At 44.7% G+C, this 19,074-nt stretch overlaps 3 protein-coding genes across 3 annotated transcripts; 2 read left to right on the forward strand and 1 right to left on the reverse strand.

Annotated features, from left to right (window-relative positions):
- Nucleotides 1-1,390: 1,390 nt before the first annotated feature.
- On the forward strand, nucleotides 1,391-5,298 carry PCYB_083130 (hypothetical protein; the record flags this gene model as incomplete). The annotated part of the gene is made up of 16 exons (XM_004222051.1): nucleotides 1,391-1,559; nucleotides 1,670-1,843; nucleotides 2,111-2,153; nucleotides 2,308-2,371; nucleotides 2,476-2,526; nucleotides 2,658-2,715; nucleotides 2,863-2,942; nucleotides 3,232-3,337; nucleotides 3,495-3,568; nucleotides 3,724-3,795; nucleotides 3,921-4,061; nucleotides 4,248-4,317; nucleotides 4,480-4,561; nucleotides 4,711-4,879; nucleotides 4,920-4,987; nucleotides 5,181-5,298. Coding segments are annotated over 14 exons (1,353 nt in total), but the record flags the coding sequence as incomplete, so codon positions are not given.
- A 1,588-nt stretch (nucleotides 5,299-6,886) lies between these two features.
- Nucleotides 6,887-10,112, forward strand: PCYB_083140 (hypothetical protein; the record flags this gene model as incomplete). The annotated part of the gene is made up of 3 exons (XM_004222052.1): nucleotides 6,887-7,311; nucleotides 7,538-9,013; nucleotides 9,542-10,112. Coding segments are annotated over 3 exons (2,469 nt in total), but the record flags the coding sequence as incomplete, so codon positions are not given.
- Nucleotides 10,113-10,915: 803 nt separating this feature from the next.
- Nucleotides 10,916-18,112, reverse strand: PCYB_083150 (DNA-directed RNA polymerase II largest subunit; the record flags this gene model as incomplete). The annotated part of the gene is made up of 2 exons (XM_004222053.1): nucleotides 10,916-11,056; nucleotides 11,441-18,112. The coding sequence occupies 2 exons, from the start codon at nucleotides 18,110-18,112 to the stop codon at nucleotides 10,916-10,918; spliced, it is 6,813 nt and encodes a 2,270-aa protein (XP_004222101.1).
- Between the last annotated feature and the right edge of the window lie 962 nt (nucleotides 18,113-19,074).

Consider the following 19,074-nt stretch of genomic DNA (forward strand, 5'->3'; position numbering starts at 1 on the left):
CCTGTTTTCTTCTTTTTCGTTATCTCAATTTAATAGGGTAAGAAGAGGGCGTTCCCATTTGTCTCGTCATTTCATACCGATTAGTGGCCCATCCATTCAAGGTAGATAAAAAAAAAAAAAAAAAAAAAAAAAAAACCTCTACGTGCCCGCAAGAATACACATGTGTAAGTATCACCTAAAAGGATCTACTTTTCTGTCTGTCCACATGAGCTTACCTTTCTCTTTTAAACAAATCAGATGGCATAAATTTGCATTCACCGTTTTGTTCATATGAACAAGTGAGGCATGTTTCTCTCCGTACCACTGAGTAAAGGCGTTTTTCATGTGTATAGCTTTACACAAAAGACTTCATGCTGTAGCGTACCGATTGAAAGTCCTCCTTTGTTTTTTTAATTACGAACAGGTCTCTTTCAAGGAGAGTCTACAAACCTTTAGCGAAGCATACGAGGTCACATTGCCTTTTTCCGGGGTGATAAATGAACCACACTGATGTATGTTCCCATGTTGGTAAAGTGACTATTTCTCTGCCTTTGTTTGCAAAAAAAAAAAAATAAAATAAAAATAAAAAAAAAAATAAAAAAAAAATAACAAAACATAACATAACGTACGGAGAAGACCAACGTGGTAGGAGTAACTCGTGTGTACACTCTCCTTGTATGGTTATGCCTCATCGGGTAGACCATCTTTCCCTGTTGCATTTATCACCTTGTTGGGGGGGATGGAGTAGGAATGGTAACGAAACATGAAGGGGAACTATGATTTTTTTAGTAAAGACAATTCCGACGATGAAAATTCGAAGCATAAAACTCACAGTGAGAAAAAGAAAATGATGATTAAATATATGAGCACTATCGAGGAAGGCATGAAGGAGGAAGAAGCTAATTCGTTGCATGAAGTAAAATCAGATGAGGTCATTTCTGATGGGGGGGGGGATGAAGTAGAAGACCGAAGTTATGTAGACAGTGAGGACCACATCATTTTAACGGATGAAGATGTGGCGATTTCGGGAGACACAGGAGGAGATCCCTCCAACAATGAGTCTCCTTGCGATAAGGATGACGATTATTCGATGGACGAATCTGGCGCGGGGAGCGCAGGGAGTGCAGGGAGTGCAGGGAGTGCAGCCAGGAATCACCTTAGTTCAGGGACCGTAAGAAATGCGCACGCCGCTGGGTAAAACCGCGTACAGGGGATTTCCCGCGGGGATGGCGGAGGTTTTTAAGCTCCCCCGACTATTTGCACTTCGCCCGTTACGTTTGCTTCGACCGTTACGTTTGCTTCACCCGTTACGTTTGCTTCACCCGTTACGTTTGCTTCGACCATTACGTTTGCTTCTCTCATGCCTTTCGCGATTTTACGAGGACCTACACAATTTTTCCTCGCACGGTAGGCTTCGCTGAGCGGTGTAGAGCCGAGGGAGGAAGAAGAAGAACAGCAAAGTGCACTACCTCATGGAGGCAGTGATAGAGATGCTAACCACTCGAGTGAAAACGACGGGGATGTGCTTCAAGCGGAAGGGGCCGTGCACGAAGCGGGGGGAAGCGCTAACGGTAGCAAAGGTACCCAAGGCCGCAAAATAAGCCAACGCGCACAAGCATACGTGTGCATATGCTTACACACAGCACCGCCACTTTGCCAATTTGTGACAAAACGTACTTCTCTAACGCAGAGGGGGAGGGAAAGAAAACCGGTGGCACCTATCTCAACTTAGACGGAGGTAGCCCACACAAGTCAGGTGAAGAGAGTGACGAGGTCCCCGTCGATACAAAGGACAGTGTTACTAACATCGAACAAATGCACCTGAACGAAAAGAAAAATGGCCTCTTCGATGTCGAAATTAAGGGTGAGTGGAACGAGTTACAGTCACTGGAAAGATAATTCCACAACAAGTAATTTGTGATGGCTACCCCGAGCGAAACGTGCAAAAAAAAAGAAAAAAAAAAGACAAATTGAAAATAAGAAAAGGATGCAATATTATGAGCTTATATAAAAAATTCCCCTGTGGTGGTACCCATTTGGTGTAAATATGAGCGATAATTCACCTGTACAGGTGCATAATTTCCCCCTCCCCCTTTTTTTTTTTTTTTTCTTCTCCCTTCCCTGCTGCTAGATATAAACGATTGGAAGTCCAAATATAGACACTTGACATCATCGTACGTTGAAAAGTTACACATTCAGTTGGGCGTGTTCGGCTTCTCCGTTTCATCATATCTCCCTTTTTCTGCTTCTCTGCTTGGGTTCTCCCACCTCGCCCAACTGCTGCACCGAACATGTGGCAAAAACGCACGGCTTTTACCCACCGAGCAGCTTCCGTAAATTGGAGAAGGAAATGAACAAAACGATCAACAGTGAACACATCGAGCAAATAACGGTTATATGAGGAATGAAAGATAAAAAAAAAAAAAAAAAAAAAAAAAAAAATTCCTACATGAGAAATGTTTATGAACTTGAATATGCCCCACTTTCCATGCGCAGAGACGAAGCATTAAGCAGCACAAAGACTTCCTAGACAACGAGTATAAGGAGGTGTGAAAAAAAAAAGAGTCCTTCTTTTGTTTTGCCTCCCCGTTTGAGGAAATCATTATTGCTCCTTTCGCTTCTCCTGTGCATATTGAAATATGGGCATATGGGTGTATCCACTTTTTCCTTCAAATCAGTGGCTGTCCGTTTTGCTAAAGACCGTTTCGGAGTTCAAAAAAAATATTGGGGCTCACGGTATGTTTGTAAAGCAAAAAAAAGTGGGGGAGGGGCTCACCGTGATGGGATACGCGTCGCCTGTCTACACACTCATCCATTTGGCGCTTCCATTTGGCGCTTCCATTTGGTGCTTCCATTTACCGCTTCCATTTACGACGAGCGCAGTTTCCGAGCTGAACGAAAAGGAGTACCAAATTTTGTCCAAAAATATCTTCGAAGATTTCCGGGAGAAATACTTGGAAGAGGTGACCGGCGGGTTTTGAGGCGAATTTGCGCCACGTCTGACTAGTTTGCTCCGCCATGAGACGCTATGCTATGTCATGCACTGCTATGTTCTTCCACGCGTTGCCCTGTTTTACCCATTTTCATGTGGCCGCTTCCCCTGTTTTACCCATTCTCATGTGCCTACTTGCCCTGTTTTACCCATTCTCATGTGCCTACTTGCCCTGTTTTACCCATTCTCATGTGCCTACTTGCCCTGTTTTACCCATTCTCATGTGCCTGCTTCCTCTGTTCACTTTCTCCCCTTCAAAGAGACACCTAAACATCGTCCTCTATTTGACCGTGACCAAGCACGATATACCAGTTGACGAGAATGTTGGGAAGTACCTCCAGGGGTGTTACGAATCGGTGAACACGGGTAGGCAAAAAAAAAAAAAAGGAAGGAAGGAAGGAAGAAGAAAGAAAGGAAGAAGAAAGAAAGGAAGAAAGGAAGGCCTTTCTGAGGGACCCCAAAAGGGGACTCGTGCTTATCCATTTTTATGCGTTTAACCCATTTGTATATGCCCCTTTTGAAGACAAGACGCTGCACAATACCATACAGAAGCTTCTGGAAGTGAATGCGCAAATTAGGGACATAGGCGGGAGAACGGTACATCGCCATATGGGGAGAGAAAAAAGGAAACCTCCTTAACTATCCCATGTGCATACACAGAGGCGAGCAAAGGTCTACTTTTCCTGTATGCTTGTCCAAAGACTTGCACATGAACACATACACATGAACACACACACGTTAACGGCGCACAGGGCACCTGGGATGACGATGAACACAACTACTTTATGAAGGTGTACGAGAGCAATGCGAATTGGGGAGATGAGGTAGTCCAAATAGAAGGAAGCTTCACATTGTGCTCCTCCTTTCGTTCGACACGGAAATGGAAAAGGGGCACCCCAAGATAAGTGCACGTGCCTATCCTAACACACAACGCTTCCCCCCTGCCAAGGTTGTCATTAGCATGCTGAAAAGCTGCATGAACAAATCGGAGGAAGAAATTATTGAACACGTGTCTTGGTACAAGCAGTTCATCTCGTACAACAACATAAAGAACCGGTGCCTGAACAGCATCAGCATCGTTAATGTGAATGTAAGAACTGGGGGGACAGAGAAAAGGAGAAACTGACGGGCCAGGGGGGATCACCTTTTAGCTTAATCTCGCATTGCATTGCTTTGCTTTTTCACCAATTTAGAGAGCTCCTTCTTTTCGTGGGGTTCTTCTACCTCAGGGTTTCCACTTTCATGCACATTGTCCCTCCTCGCTACTTCACCACAGGAACAGCGCAAAAACGACTCCAAAGTTGAGGAGAAAAAACACATGATACAGAAGTGGAGGGAGAAAAAACGTGAGTACCAAAGGGGGGGAGGGAGCCTCGAGGAGATTACGCGGAGAGTTCCTACGCGGTTGCTACGCGTTTGCTACGTGGCTGCTACACAGCTGACGGGTTTGGCTCCTCCATCACGCGCGACGGCCTGCCTCACTCTGAACCCCATCCGTTGCACCGCAGAGCAAGAGTCGGCAATCAAGATGAAGGAACTGCAAGAGATGAAAAAGGAGGAAATGAAGATAAACAAAATAATTCGCGAGAAGTAAACACGCACTAGGGGGGAGCACTGCTCCTGAGCACTTGTCACATAGGATTGTGCCACAAGCGCGACGGGGTGCTTCCCCACGCTGTCCAACCTCGCCCATTTCTTCCCCCCCGCACACACCCAACCTTGTCCTCCCCACCGCGCAGCATCAAAAAGAAAAAGCAGATGATACAGGAGCAGCTGAACAGCAAAAAGGAGGAAATGAAGAAAAACGTAACGCACAAAAATGGGAAAAAAATGGGAAAAAAAAAGGAAAACAAGGGAACCAATGGTGGGCTCCTCCATCACGAGGAGGACATACACGATCGCTCGTGATGCACTAAAAAATCGTACCCCATTTTCCCCTAAGCAGAAAATGGAAAAGCAGCAGAGGAGCGTCCTGTCTGAGGAATCGTTGCAGAGGATTAATGAGCGGAATGAACGGTACGGCGGAAAAAAGGGGTAACTCCGGCGCGAAAAAAATAGGAAAAAATAGGAAAAAAAAAAAGTGATTGATTGATTTCGCTTCGTTTTTTTTTCTTTCCACTTTTTGAGCATCCCGCGCGAGCTACAAACGAAGCCGAGTTGCAGCAATTTTTTTTTATGGCGCCTTTCACATGACCCTTTTTTTTCCCAGCATTTTACAAAAGAAGGTGCAGTCGAATTTGACCCTTAACGAGGAGACCAACGAGCGGGAAAAAAAAACAACCAAGCAGAAGTATATGCACATCCAGAGCAAGCTACTGAGCAACACAGGTACGGCTGGCGCGGCCGTAGCCCTGATGGAGTTACGGGGGTGTGTGGCGCTCGCCCTTCTGCGAGCTAGGTGAACCGTGCCTCTTTCTGCCAGCTAGTCCACCTTTTCAATTCTCCTGTGCTCCGCCCCTGCGCAGCTATTTTATTCTCCACCTGTTTGGTCTATTATGCCTCGTTTTTTTCCCGTTATGCATTTTTGTGGCTGCAAGCGGCCCGTTGACCATTTTGATTATTTTTCTTCGCCCGTGGGAGAGAGAAGCTGCTTAAGGCACCCCCTTCCCCATGCAAGCTTCATTTTACCGTTTGCACTGCACTGAGGGAAGCAGCCAAGCCGCAAATTCGTTTGCGTATGCCTAGTTGGTTCTCCATTTGTGTTCTCTCCATTTTGCATGCGTGTATTCGTTGCATGGAAATTTCCGAGTGGAGCATTTTAGTGTATTGTTTTGTGAGACTGGGGTTGGCCAGCTTCCCCCCCAATCCTTTGTGTTCATGATTAAAAGGAAAAAAAAAAAAAAGAAAATATGTTCGTACATACATATAGTTGCATACCTTTTTACATTGTTACATGCGTATCAGCGTGCGTAGCAATCGGAAAAAAAAAAAAAAGCGGTTCTTCCCCCCTGGGGCATCGCTTTTGTTGGTCTCCCTGCGATTGGCAACGCAAAGCCTTAGGTGATGGCCGGATTGGCAACTGACGCGTCCCAATTTCTTTGGCTCTTCCCCAACTCTGCAGATAACCTATTGAGGAGAATTGAGTCCAGCGTAGAAACGATAAAGAACATTTTGTAGTTTGCGCAGTTCTGTTTCGCTGACCGATTTGCGGCACTTGGTTTTTTCCGCTCTGCATGAGTCATTTTTTTTTTTCTTTTTTTTTTTCTTTTTTTTTCTTCTTTTTTCTTTCTTTTTTCTTCTTTTTTCTTTCTTCTTTTCTTCTTCTTTTTCTTTTTTTTATTCCCTTTTTGCCACGTAGCCCCTTGCGTGTGGGCCTAAACTATGGTGAGCCTATGCCGACTTGGCCTCGAAATCACGCGTCACAATCCTTTTTACCAACACGAGACTTATTAACTATGCCATTTCGCATTAATGAAACGCTTCGTGAGGCGAGAAAAAAGAGAGGAAATATACTCACGGCTAAATTGCATCGAAAGAGAGAAAAAAAAAAAAGTGAATAGCGCGTTGTAGCGAGTACGGAGCTACAACCGTATTGAGGACGAAGTTTATTTTTTTACTGTCTGCTCGTGAGAAGCGGCAGCTTTAGGGGTCACAACGACGTGCAGATAGTAACAGGATGAATATCAGACGGCTGAGTGGGAACCTACTTGTGTGCTGGCTCGTACAGATATACGTGGAGAGGAAGCGCCCATATTGTTACTGCAGCAGTAAGGGATGAGCGACAACCAGAAGAAGGGGAAGGTTAACAACTGTGACTAGCCTTCCCCGAGTGGTACCCAATCGCTGGTGTCTTGCTATGAAGCACACGTCTAAGCGGACCCCTTATCTGCCCCGCATCTCTCCCTTTTTTTTTAATTCCTCCATGTGTGGTGACTTCTTTACTTCTTTACTTCTTTACTTTTTTTTCCGATACAGATACGAACTCTCCGAAGCCGCCGCACACGAAGGATGATCAAAATGGAGACGCGTCTGGATTGACGAACAGTGTCGACACGCTGGTGGAGAATATCTTAGAAGTAGTACACTATTTGGAAGACATGAATAACTACATCATCGATTTTAAGAAGGAATTGCAAAGCAAATTCGAACACCTGGTTCAGCACGATGCCAATCTGTATGAGACCTATGAACATAATGAAAATATTTTGACTCATATTTACTCCTACAATGAAAATAAGCTACACAGATATTCCAAATATTTGGAGAATTTGAAGAATGTTAAGTTAGATATGTTTAATGACACAATTAATAATATCCAAAGGGAGAATATATACTACGTCAATTTTGTGTACAAGAATTTGCTGTCCAAGATTGACTTGCTGAGTGACCTCAACAAGAAGGTACGTTGGGGGGGGGTGCGTAGCCAACGGGCGCATTCCTTCGCCCCCGCGGTTGTTATATTTTGCTTTTCATATCTTCGCCATTTCGCCATTTTGCTTCTTCCCCCATTTCATATTTTCGCTTTTTCGCTTTTTCGCTTCTTCCCCCATTTCATATTTTCTCTTTTTCGCTTTTTCCACCTTTTCACATTTTCCCCTTTCCGCTGCTTCCCCCCCCTTGGCGCAGAAACTGGACAAGGAGAGGCGCAAGAACCTGCGCGAGCTGAACAAGTACCTGGATGAGCTGAAGAACAAAATGATGATTATGGAGCAAAAGTTCAGCCAAGTGATAAAGGACAAATCGGAAAGCATACGCAAGTCCAACCAAGAGAATATAAACAGATTCGAAGCATCTGCCATGGATTACCTAAATGGAAATAGCAACTTTGATACCTTCTCCAGTTACGTAATAAATGATTTCCTCCTAAATGGAAAAAGAATTAATGTCCTAAATTATGAAAATAATTCCTTCTTCAAGAGTAACTTCCTGTACTTTAATTTCTTACACAATTATATTAAGGGAAAAAAAAATGAAAAAACTATGAATATTTATATCTATTTAAAGGACCCCTTGATAAAGGAATACGAGTTATCCTACTTGAATTACTACGTTATCGTTGATCTACACATCGTGGATGTTATTATAAAAAATGTACAGATGTTAGCAAAAGAGAAGGGAAAAAGCAAAAACGATTTCAACGATGTGCTTATTTGTGTAGACAATTACACAGTCAAGTACAACGTATTATCTAGTAACATATATTTAGACATGCAACCTAACATTAAGAACTTTTTTTCGAATAAAATTGCAAACAATATTGACGAAAAGAAAATCCAAGATATACTAACTCAGCTCAGGAAGAAAAACAAATCGAATTATGAGAATACCATTTTTAATGATGAATATTATAAAAAGATGGCTAGTGGAGAGGAGTCGAAAGATGCAGTCTTTGATAAGAAGGGGAAGAAGCTGACCACTGCTAGCGGTGAGGGTGGTGGAGCCGGCCATCCCAACCTCTACATTATGAAGAAGAATATCTTCTTCGACTCGAAGAAGGAGTACTACAAAAAGTTCTTGTCTTTCTACACATACGAAGAAATATTTCGTATCCTCTGTAGTAACAACAGACATTGCAGTGTGAATATCCTCAATTCGTTGGACGATGTGAATAAAAATACATTCATTTTGAGGAGCCACTTGACTATTAAAAACGAGCTGAAGAAGTTTTTTCAGGTCCACCAGAGCGAGCTGCTTAGCAGCAGGCGCAGGGGAAGGGAGGAGGCTCACAAGCAGGGGAAGAACCAGCCCAGCGAGGCGAGCGATGCGGTTCAGCCGAGTCACCAGGGGGAGTCAGGCCAACCAGGTGTGTCGATCCAACCTGGTGTGACTATCCAACCAGGTGCTTCTATCCAACCAGGTGCTTCTATCCAACCAGGTGCTTCTATCCAACCAGGTGTGTCTAGCCAACCGGTTACCCCGCTCACGCCAAACATATGCCCCGTGCAGAAGCAAAACATATTCTCCAGCAGCGACATGTGCCCGAGGCAGGGGGGGAAGAACCCCCAGCCAGTCCCGTGCAGCGAGGACAACTTGATTAACATGAACAATGTGGATGATTACCTGAATACGTATTACGTGTCATATCACGATTCGTTCAAAGTGGTGAAGCGGGAGCAGTACTACTCCATCCTGTCGCACATATTTGAGAGCTACTTGAATAAGGCCGACTTACCCGAAATGGCTGGTCAGTTTCCACACCTGAGGAGCCGCAATAACATCTCCATTAACTACCTGGGGATGCTGCCCGAAATTGTGAAGGCGTACAAGACGTTCAAGTACTGCAATTCGTTGTACGCGCTGGGGAACACATACATCCGTAAGGGGGCCGAGGGGGGCACGGGAGGGGAAGCAGAGGAGCAGGAAGAGGAGGCAGACGGGGAGGAAGACTCGGAAGAGGCAGAGGCAGGCGGGGAGGACGGCTCGGAAGTGGCAGAGGAGGGGGCAGACGGGGAGGACGACTCGGAAGAGGCAGAAGAAGGGAAGAGCAAGGGCGAGCATGCCGCTCCTGATGAGCATGCCAACGCGGGTGAAGCCGGACCAATACGTCCGCACAAGGAAATAACGAACGAAATTGCATTCATAAAAAAACACAATCACAAGTACATGAAGCTGTTCCAGCAGCATGTCGAGGAGGAAATAAAATTCATAAACTTTTTCGAAGTGCTCATAAAAAAAAAAGTAGCAGTCATCCTGGAGAAAAACGAATTTTTAAAGCTATACATTTTCTATGGGAAAAAGAAGCTGCCCAGTTTGCCGTACACAAACTTGTTCTTTAACTGTAGGACAATAATAAAAATTGAGGTGCTCAGAGATGTGAACACAAAACAGATAATTTACTCCAGTAGGTCCTTCTTCCTGGAGACCTTAATAACATTGAAGGAATATAAAATAAAAAACGAAAGCGCCTACGTCATCATTGAAACGTCCGATGAAACGAGCTCCATTAAAAAAAGACTCAAAATGGAAATGCTATACAGAATATCTCCCATGTCACATATAAATGCTTACATCATTTCGAACAATGGCCGGGAGACTGTGTACCACAAGGGAAACGTATACCAGAGGTCTGCCAATGACATCAAGGAAGTTATCAGTGATATTCGCAACGATTTCCTCAACATCATTCTCCCGCAGTACAATTTGTTCGACCTGTTCGACAGCCATATATACATCATTATTTGTTTGAAGAACGAGAACTGCTAGCCGTTGCAAAGCGGTGAAACTTCTCGGGGGCTCACCCCTGGCTTTGTGATGATTTCCACACAAGTGGTGATAACGAAGGAAAAACTCTTTTTCCCAACGCACCCACTCAGCAGTGATGACTCTCTATTTCTATACCCCTTTCCAGTTAGCCCTTTGGCCCTTTTTTTTTCAACCCTCACATTTTTGTCACGCCTCCGAATGTACATGTACCGTTATGTGTAACCCCTTTGTTATGCTCATCCGCATACTCACTTTACCTTATCTGTGTGTACGAACAAACATTTTTTTTTTTTTTTTTTTTTTTGACTCCTTGCTCTTCCAGGGCAAAACAACGCAAACGTTGTGCATAACCTTCTTGTGGGCCTACAGCGTCGCACGTCTTTTAATTTTTCCGTCTGACTGCAATTGCGCAGAGGGGCCGCCATACAAAGTCATACGAGGGGGGAGGGGTCGCGCAAAACGGCGCACAAAGAATGAGGGGGAATATGGCCCAGTGCCGTTTTTCCCCGTGCAGTTTACATAAAGTTAGACCCGTTCGGGTGGTCCCAAATATATCTCCACGCCGTTACAAAATTTAATTACTACGCCCGCGCGGGGGGTTCGTTTACAATGCTCGTGTTACACATTTGAGGAACAAAAAAAAGGGGTGTGCTCGTGCGCACGGGAGGGGGGCACACTCATGGCGGGGCGCGTGAATATGTGCCCACTGCGTTGCTAGCGCGACTAACACTGCTGGTGGTACTAACACTGCTGGCGCGACTTGCACTCAAGCCTCCGATAACGCCGCTGCTCCCCCCCGTGTCACTGCTCCATTTCGTCCTCCTCCATGTTGTAGGGCATCGGGGAGAAGGGGTCGTCGTTCTGCGCCCCCTCGGCATTGGCCTGCTGGATGGGCGAAAAGACGCTGACGTCCTGGATGTGTTGCTTGACCTGCACGGGCGACTGCAGAATGTACGCCGGGGAGAGGGGGTGCTGGCTCTTATTCCTGGCGTTGCCGCTTTGGTCATACACAGGGGAGGAGATGGAGTATGCAGGGGAGGTGGGCGAAAATTTGGGAGATGCTATGGCGTATGGGGAATAGTGGGGGCTACTGGGGTTGTTCGGAACAGGCGACGTGGGAGAGTACTGCGGAGAGGTTGGAGAGTACTTAGGGGATGTTGGTGAGTATTTGGGAGACGTTGGTGAGTACTTTGGAGAGGTGGGCGAGTACTTTGGAGACGTTGGCGAGTACTTAGGAGAGGTGGGCAAATATTTCGGGGAGGTTGGAGAGTACTTGGGAGACGTGGGTGAGTATTTCGGAGAGGTAACCGAGTAGACGGGAGAAACGACACTGTGGTACTTCATCATATTGGGGTTCATCTCGCTCAGTTGATTTTTTGGAGAAGTCGGAGAGTAAAAAGCCTTTGTGTCATTCAAACCGGAGGAGCCACCAGCGTTCGCATTGTTGGACAAGTGATAAGTGGGGGAAGTGGGGGAGTAGGAAGGAGAGTAAATATTATTCTGTGTCTGTTGCTTGGGGGAAAATATATCTAGGGCGCGATTAGGAGAATACAACATGGCAGGAGATTGTATGCTATTCAAATTTGCTTTCGGGGAAAACACATTGTAATTCATCATGGTCATACTATTGCTGTTGGAGGTGTTGTTATTCTTTGGAGAGAATAACATGCTGGGATCGAGTGCTTGTTGGTTGTGATTATCAAAAGGAGAGAAGGGAGAGTGGATAACTGATGTGGGTGACCTTGGTGATTGCGTAGGAGAGAATTTCCCACCCAATTTTAACGTGTCTAAATTGTTAAAGTCATTTTTGGATGGGGACATAATATTTTCACCTCCACTACTTCCATCTCCATAATTCTGCAGACACTGGGGAGATAAAATACCGTTGACACTGTCGATGGGAACTGTGGGGGACAGCAAATTAACATTATACGTTGGAGAAAACGGCAGAGGGGAATTTAGCGTGTTGATTGCTACTGGAGATTGTAGCCCATCCGGGGTGATTCCATGGTGACTATCTGGAGTAGTAAATCCAGCACTGGTAATATCCATCATGGTCTCTAAATTCTGATTCGCATCGCTGAGCTTTTGGTTATCTATAATGATATCAAAAACGCCGGTGCCTATTTTGCATAATTGGCCCAGCATGATATTCTCCGTTATTCCTTTGAGATTATCCACCTGAGCAAAGGCAGCTGCTTCTAGGAGTATTTCCACCGTTTCTTCAAAGCTGCACTTGACTAGTGGGCCTCTATCCACTCGATTGATTCCATGTCTCGTTATAGACATTAGGTAACCTCTCTGAGTCATGACGTCACATAGGATGGACAGATGCCTGTAGTTAACATATGAGCTATCAAAAGAAATAACAGTCCTCAATTCCTTTAGGAGAGCTCTTCTCACTGCCTCGATTCCTAAAACTTCAAATATTTCCACTATGTCATTCGAAATGGTCTTTTTATAATCCACATGAGAAGCACAGAAGATATGCTCTAGGTTACATCCATCTGTGTCCAAGACCCAATGGGAACTCCTCACAAATTTGCCATTGTTTGAGTCGTACGTTATTTTAGACTCTTCTCTCATATACACTTTGGTAATATTTTCTATTCCCCTTAACTTTAATGTCGACAGACATTGCTCCATCAGCTTTTTTAAAAAGGTATCCTCTGTATCTTCCTTCATGTAAATCGGGTTGCTCAAATTATTTATGTTCCGCATGGTATTCATATCTTGACTGCTTGTATTATTTCCACTGGGGGCGTTTCCGCTGGTGGTCCCTCCACCTGCGTTGGTGCCACTGATGCTGCTTCTCCCCTTCGCGGCGTGTGCATCTTCTTCTGCGTTTTTTAGGTTGGACTTCCCGAACATGTCCTCTGCTGTGCCGGATCCCCTTCCACTTCCGATGCCGATTCCACTTCCGACTCCGACTCCACTTCCGCCTGCACTTCCGCCTCCACCTGCGCCTCCACTTTCTCCATTTTTGCCTTCCCCTTTGGCGAACAAATCCGTTTCTTCGTACCCCTCAGCATAGTTGCTATCCGTTCGGTTGGCACCTTCCTCCTTCAGTTTTTTCACTTTCGCCACGTTTTTTCCCTTACTCGTTTTATCCTTCGCTGCTGCTTCGTCCCTATTGTGGTTCCCCTTTCCATCACCATCCTCAATGTCCGTGCCACTCGCACTGCCACTCGCGCTACCAAATCGGTTCTCACTGTTTATGCTGTTTTGCCTCGAGCGGTTGCTGCTGACGCTTTGGTTGTCCTCTATATCATTTTTCTTATTCTGTGTCCCGTCATTTCCATCCGCCTCAACATTCTTCTTCGTCTTGAAGGTGTTCCCAATATTGTTGTATTTTTCCTCCTCCTCTTCCTCCTCTTCGTATTCATCCTCCTGTGCCTGGTCTGCATCATCATTAAGAAAGTTGTATTCCCCATTTAGGTATTTAACCCTAATTCTTAAAATTAGGTCTTCCGAATTATCATCCGTGTAGATGATGTCTAACTCGTCACTGGAGAAGACTGAATAAATAATGTAGACAATTTCCTTCATAGTTAGCTTTTTTTCATTCACATGAATATTGGTTAGCTGAATCCGTAGAACCCATTCTCCTAAAGTATACTGTGTGTCATCTTCATCTGGAAATTCATAAAACTCGTCGACCCACATTTTATCTTCTTCTAAAATAGTAGTTGTAGTATTGGGGTCGTAAATAATTTGAGCATGTGATGTTAGTTGCTTCAATGTTGTGTACTCTAGTTTGGTTAAAATATCTTTCGCCTTTTGCTGATCATTGGACACGACGTCGTCAAGATAAATGGTCGTAGATGGAGTCTTTACATTCTTCACAATGTTAATTAACTCCTTCAATCTTGGCACACCTAACGTTACGTTTTTGGATCCCACTCCTGCGAAGTGAAATGTATTCAGCGTCATCTGCGTTGCGGGTTCTCCAATTGACTGCGCTGCCAAGGCGCCTACACATTCTCCAGGGTGACACAATGACTTGTAGAAATTCTTTTCAATTTCTTGCAGAAGCCAATCGATTCCTTTCATACTGATCTTATGAGTCTGAGTCAGGAGCTTCGAATTTAAGTAGGTTCTCAAATGTGCTTTCAGTAGCACCGTGGCGTTGTTCTGGGCCTCCAGCGAGAGGGTATCGTTGCTGTTGATTTGTTTGATAATGACAAGCTTTTCTAGAAAGCGGTTGACTTTGTGCACGATGTCTACGGGGTTGACGAAGGACTGGTCCTCTCCGTGGCTTTCCCCGTCGCTCTCGCCGCCACTTTCGCCGCTTCCTTCGCCGCTTCCTTCGCCGCTTCCCTCGTCGCCGCTTCCCTCGTCGCCACTTCCCTCGTCACCGCTTCCCTCGTCGCGATGCTCCCCTTCCGCGAGGTCCTCGTCGAAGGGCTCGAAGCCGCTGTACGCGCCCTGGCCCTTCATGGCGTTGGCGAGATCGTTCGTTTCGTACTCCTTCTTGATCTCCGACATGAACTCGCTATTCTGCAGTTCGTCATTCGGGTCTTCCAACGCCGCGTTAGCAGCCGCTTTTGTCCTATCCCGTGACCGGGTCTTCTTCCCCTTTTTGGACCTCCTCTTTGTGCTGCTCATCTTAGGCCTCATCCTATTAGCACTAATGGGATCCTTCACTTTGCTACCGATAACAGGAACAAAGGGGAACTGTGATTTGGCGAATTCGATAAGTCGATTCATGTTGATGGGTAAGTGCTGCCTTACATCTCCATCAGGGAATATTTCCTTGCAAATGTTATTTTTACACTTTAGTAGCTCTTCAAATTCCTGATTTAGTACATTCTGCTTGTTGTAATCAATGTAGGAGCTCTTCCTGTTTTGTCCACTGTCCAGGTAGAAGTCCTTCCCGTAACTATCGTTATGATCGTCATCCTCATCATCGTCAAAGTTGTACTTGTATAATTTTTTCACTTCCTTATTGTCTAGTTTCATCAGATCAATAATTTGATCTTCTATATACTCTCCAGCCATTCCATCCTCCCCATAGAGAAACTGAATAATATCTCCATAGGAGTTCCTAACAGTTCGATCGTACTGCACCATCACGTCTTCCATGGCTTTGATTAGTCTCCTTTGTATGTACCCCGTTTCGGACGTCTTACATGCTGTGTCGATAATACCTTCTCTTCCTCCCATGGCATGAAAGAAGACCTCCTGTGGAGTGAGTCCACTTAAATACGAATTAGAAACAAAACCTCTACTTTCTGGACCATAATCAAATTTAATAAAATGGGGTAAGGATCTGTGATTAAATCCAAAGGGAATTCTCTTTCCTTCCACATTTTGTTGACCAACACACGATATAATTTGAGAAATATTGATAATGGATCCCTTGGAGCCACTAGCCACCATACTGAAGATATTATTTCTTTCATCTAAGCTTTCTGAGGCTACTTTTCCTGCCATTTCACGAGCACAATTTAGTTCGTTATTTACTCTCGTTTCGAATGATTCATAGAGGGACTTACCCGGTTGACATTCCAACTCTCCTCTCTGTGCTTTCTTCACAATTTTGGACACCTCCTTTTTGGACTTACTTAGAATATCTTTTACCTTATCGAGGACCTTATTGCTAGCTATAATATCAGAGCAGCTCACTGTGAATCCGATGTATTCTAACCAATTGTTAGTAACCTTCTGCAGGGCGGAAATGAAATCTTTGGTTTTATCTGGACCCATTTCGTGCCACAAAATATGAATCAACGATCCGCTAGAAGAACCCACTGTACGTTTGCATATGATTCCACATAAAAGTTCGTTATTTTTTATGATCACCTTTCCATCGTTGACGGAGCAGTACGGATTGTCATCCTTACACGAGGTAGAGGAATCTCTCATCAAATTAATTTTTACATTCCTCCCCCATCCGCTTACTCCTCCTTTTAATGTACCATCTGCATTATTCGTTCCGGTTCCTTCATTTCCAATGGGTTGATTTTTTACATTACTGTTTATGGTGTCTCCAATGGCTAAGGGGCTATGTGGATGTAGTTGTGCACCACTACTGTTGTTGCCTCGACCCATTTCGTCTTCTATTCTGAATCCGCTCCCATGGGTAGCTCCCATCATTTTGGCATTTCCTAATGGATCGTTGAGCCTTTCTAAATCTTCAAATTGGAGAAGCATCGAGAAAATTTGCTTTCCTGTCCAAAGGGCCTTCGGCTTCATAATGGCTGGAGTAGGTATCACATGATTCCAGTAGGGGATCCAAATGAGCAAAGACATTACTTCTTCCTTTGTGAGGAAGTTATCTCGCCTTGTAAATTTTCTTATGGCCAAGAGGGAGTCCTGCACAATTCCCATAACGGGTTTGTTACCCTGCGGAGAGACGATCTGCTTCTGCACAATCATGAGGTGCTTAATTTCTGACCTAGTCTCATGAGACTGTGCAAGGTGCAAATTCATTTCGTCCCCATCAAAATCGGCATTGTACGGAGAAGTAACAGCTAAGTTTAGCCTGAACGTAGAGTATGGCAATATTTTCGCCTTATGTCCCATAATACTCATTTTGTGAAGAGACGGTTGTCGATTAAAGAGGATATAATCTTCATCTGTCATGTGTCGTTCTACTTTGTAACCATATTCTAATTCTCTCTCTGAATTTTTTCTTACATGTCTAAGGTCATACTTGGTTCCGTTGTCCCTGATGATATATTTCGCTCCTGGCCATTCGTATGGACCTCTTTCCACGAGTTTCTTCAAATCATCGTAATTAAGTGGAGTCACAGTTTCGCAGAATGTTAACGTCATGGCGACTGATTTGGGTACTCCTATGTAGTCAATATTTAAATTTGGATCTCCTGTAATTACTGTTCTGGCTGAGAAGTCGACACGTTTTCCCATTAAATTTCCTCGGAGCCTCCCTTCCTTCCCCTTCAACCTGGTCCGTATGGCTTTAATTGGTTTCTTCGAACGTGTGGTCGCTATGGGCATTCCAGGAATGTCATTATCAAACAAGGTGGTAATGTGAAACTGTAAGAGAGCACACAGATCCTGCAGCACGTGAGATTTAGCCCCCCTATCTGTTTGTCTCTTCAACTGTATGTTCGTTTTTACAATGTCTAGCAGTTTCAATGTCAAGTCGTCCTCACTCCTCTGGTTACCATACTGTACATATGGTCTAGCACAAGGAGGAGGGATAGGAATAAATGTTAAAATTAACGATGCAGGAATACATCTATCCGAATTGAATCCAAGAATAGGCATTTCTTCTTTCCTAATTTTCTTCAAAATTTCTAGCGCTTCTTCTGCACTTAATTTTCTTTTACTCTCATCTATGTCTTCATCACTAGAATGTAAAAACTGAATAAACATATTTGGTCCTTCCCTTGAGTATTTGGGCTGTACACAACCACAGTCTACGTCTTCTTTATTAACCATTTCGAAGATATTACTGTAGCTGTTAGGGTTTAAAAGCATTTGTTGATTCATATTTAAGTTACTCAAATTGTTATTGTAAAAATTATCCAGTGAATTGTCATTCAGATGTAGAGTATCTTCTTCTTGTGGAGAGGAGTGATCACATACTTTGATTCCTTGACATACCTCTGACAATCTCTTCAGTCTCAAACTATTTACCTTAATTTTTTCAATGTATTTCACTTTGGAGTTAGTCGTATTACACAATAGCCTTCCACAGTGGTAGCATACACATCTTAATACATTCAATACGACATTCATAAATCCGTAGTGGTACATAGGTTTGGCTAGTTCGATGTAGCCAAAGTGGCCAGGGCAATACTTCACGTTCATGTTACATGTCCCACACAACGTTTTGTAGTCTATGGTTCCCATTCGGATATCGTTTAGACCTCCTTCCCTTGGAAGTCCATCTTTGTATAGATCTACATTTACAATTTCGCACACGCCTATTTTTTTTATAATTTCTGGATCCAGCACACCCAACTCGAGGCGTTTCACCCTCTTCAGCTCGCACGCCGAGTAGGGCACGTTCAGGTCGACCGTCATCTTGGGGGGCGCTCAGTAGGGGGCCACTTGGCGGTCAGTGGGCGGTCAGTGGGCGGTCAATGGGTGGTCAGTGGGCGGTCAGTGGGTGGTCAATGGGCAGCCAATTTGCAACCACTGTGCGGTCACTGCACAACCACTGGACGGCCACGGTTCAGCTTAGGTCCCACTTCTTACTACCTTCATAAAGAAAAGAAATAAAAAAATGGCCGCTGCTCCCCCTTGGCGAGGGAACAAACGTTGCCAAAAACGCGTGAGGGGAGTTTCACCAGGGGAGGACCTCCCCAAATGGCATACTCTACCAATATCACGCGCACTCTACTCGGCTTTGGCGAGACCAACTCAGTCACGCAGGGAGCTCGCACGTTTAACTAATTATTCAAACATGCGAACAGCTGTGGGAAGATGTGCATTAGGGGGGGGGGATGATGACGAGATGAATACACGCGGCGGAGCCTCTTCCATTCATGGAAATGTCCCCGCGCAGCTAGGTGTTTTTTCCCAACGCGCACAAACAAAGTGGTACGTTAAAATGGGGACACAAAAATGCACGTCATTTGGTGGGCACAGCTCCTACGCCATTTCTCTGTTAACCGTTCTGTTTATTTGGCTACGATCGGCGCTTTTTTTTCTGGCCTCTTTTTTTTGGCCTATTTTTTTATGCTAACTGTTCATAGTTCGCTTGTGCCTCGGAGGCTTCCTCCTGGGTGAATGTCACTCGGCTGGCGAGGGTTCACGTGGGGGCGCGAGGGGATGTACAAACGCCTGGAAACACGAATGCGAGGATGCACAAAATTACAAACGTAAGTATACTCAAGCCCCTCGCAACGGCCACCACAGCGTGTTTCAAAGCAGTTTCACCTCCCTCCTCGGCGTGGGGACATAAGCCTCACATGCGTACCTGCGTACATACGTACATTCATATAAACGTACATATACGCTTACACGAAACATGGCACAAAAAA

The sequence above is a fragment of the Plasmodium cynomolgi genome, chromosome 8 (assembly GCF_000321355.1).
Source record: "Plasmodium cynomolgi strain B DNA, chromosome 8, whole genome shotgun sequence".
Lineage (NCBI taxonomy): Eukaryota > Apicomplexa > Aconoidasida > Haemosporida > Plasmodiidae > Plasmodium > Plasmodium cynomolgi.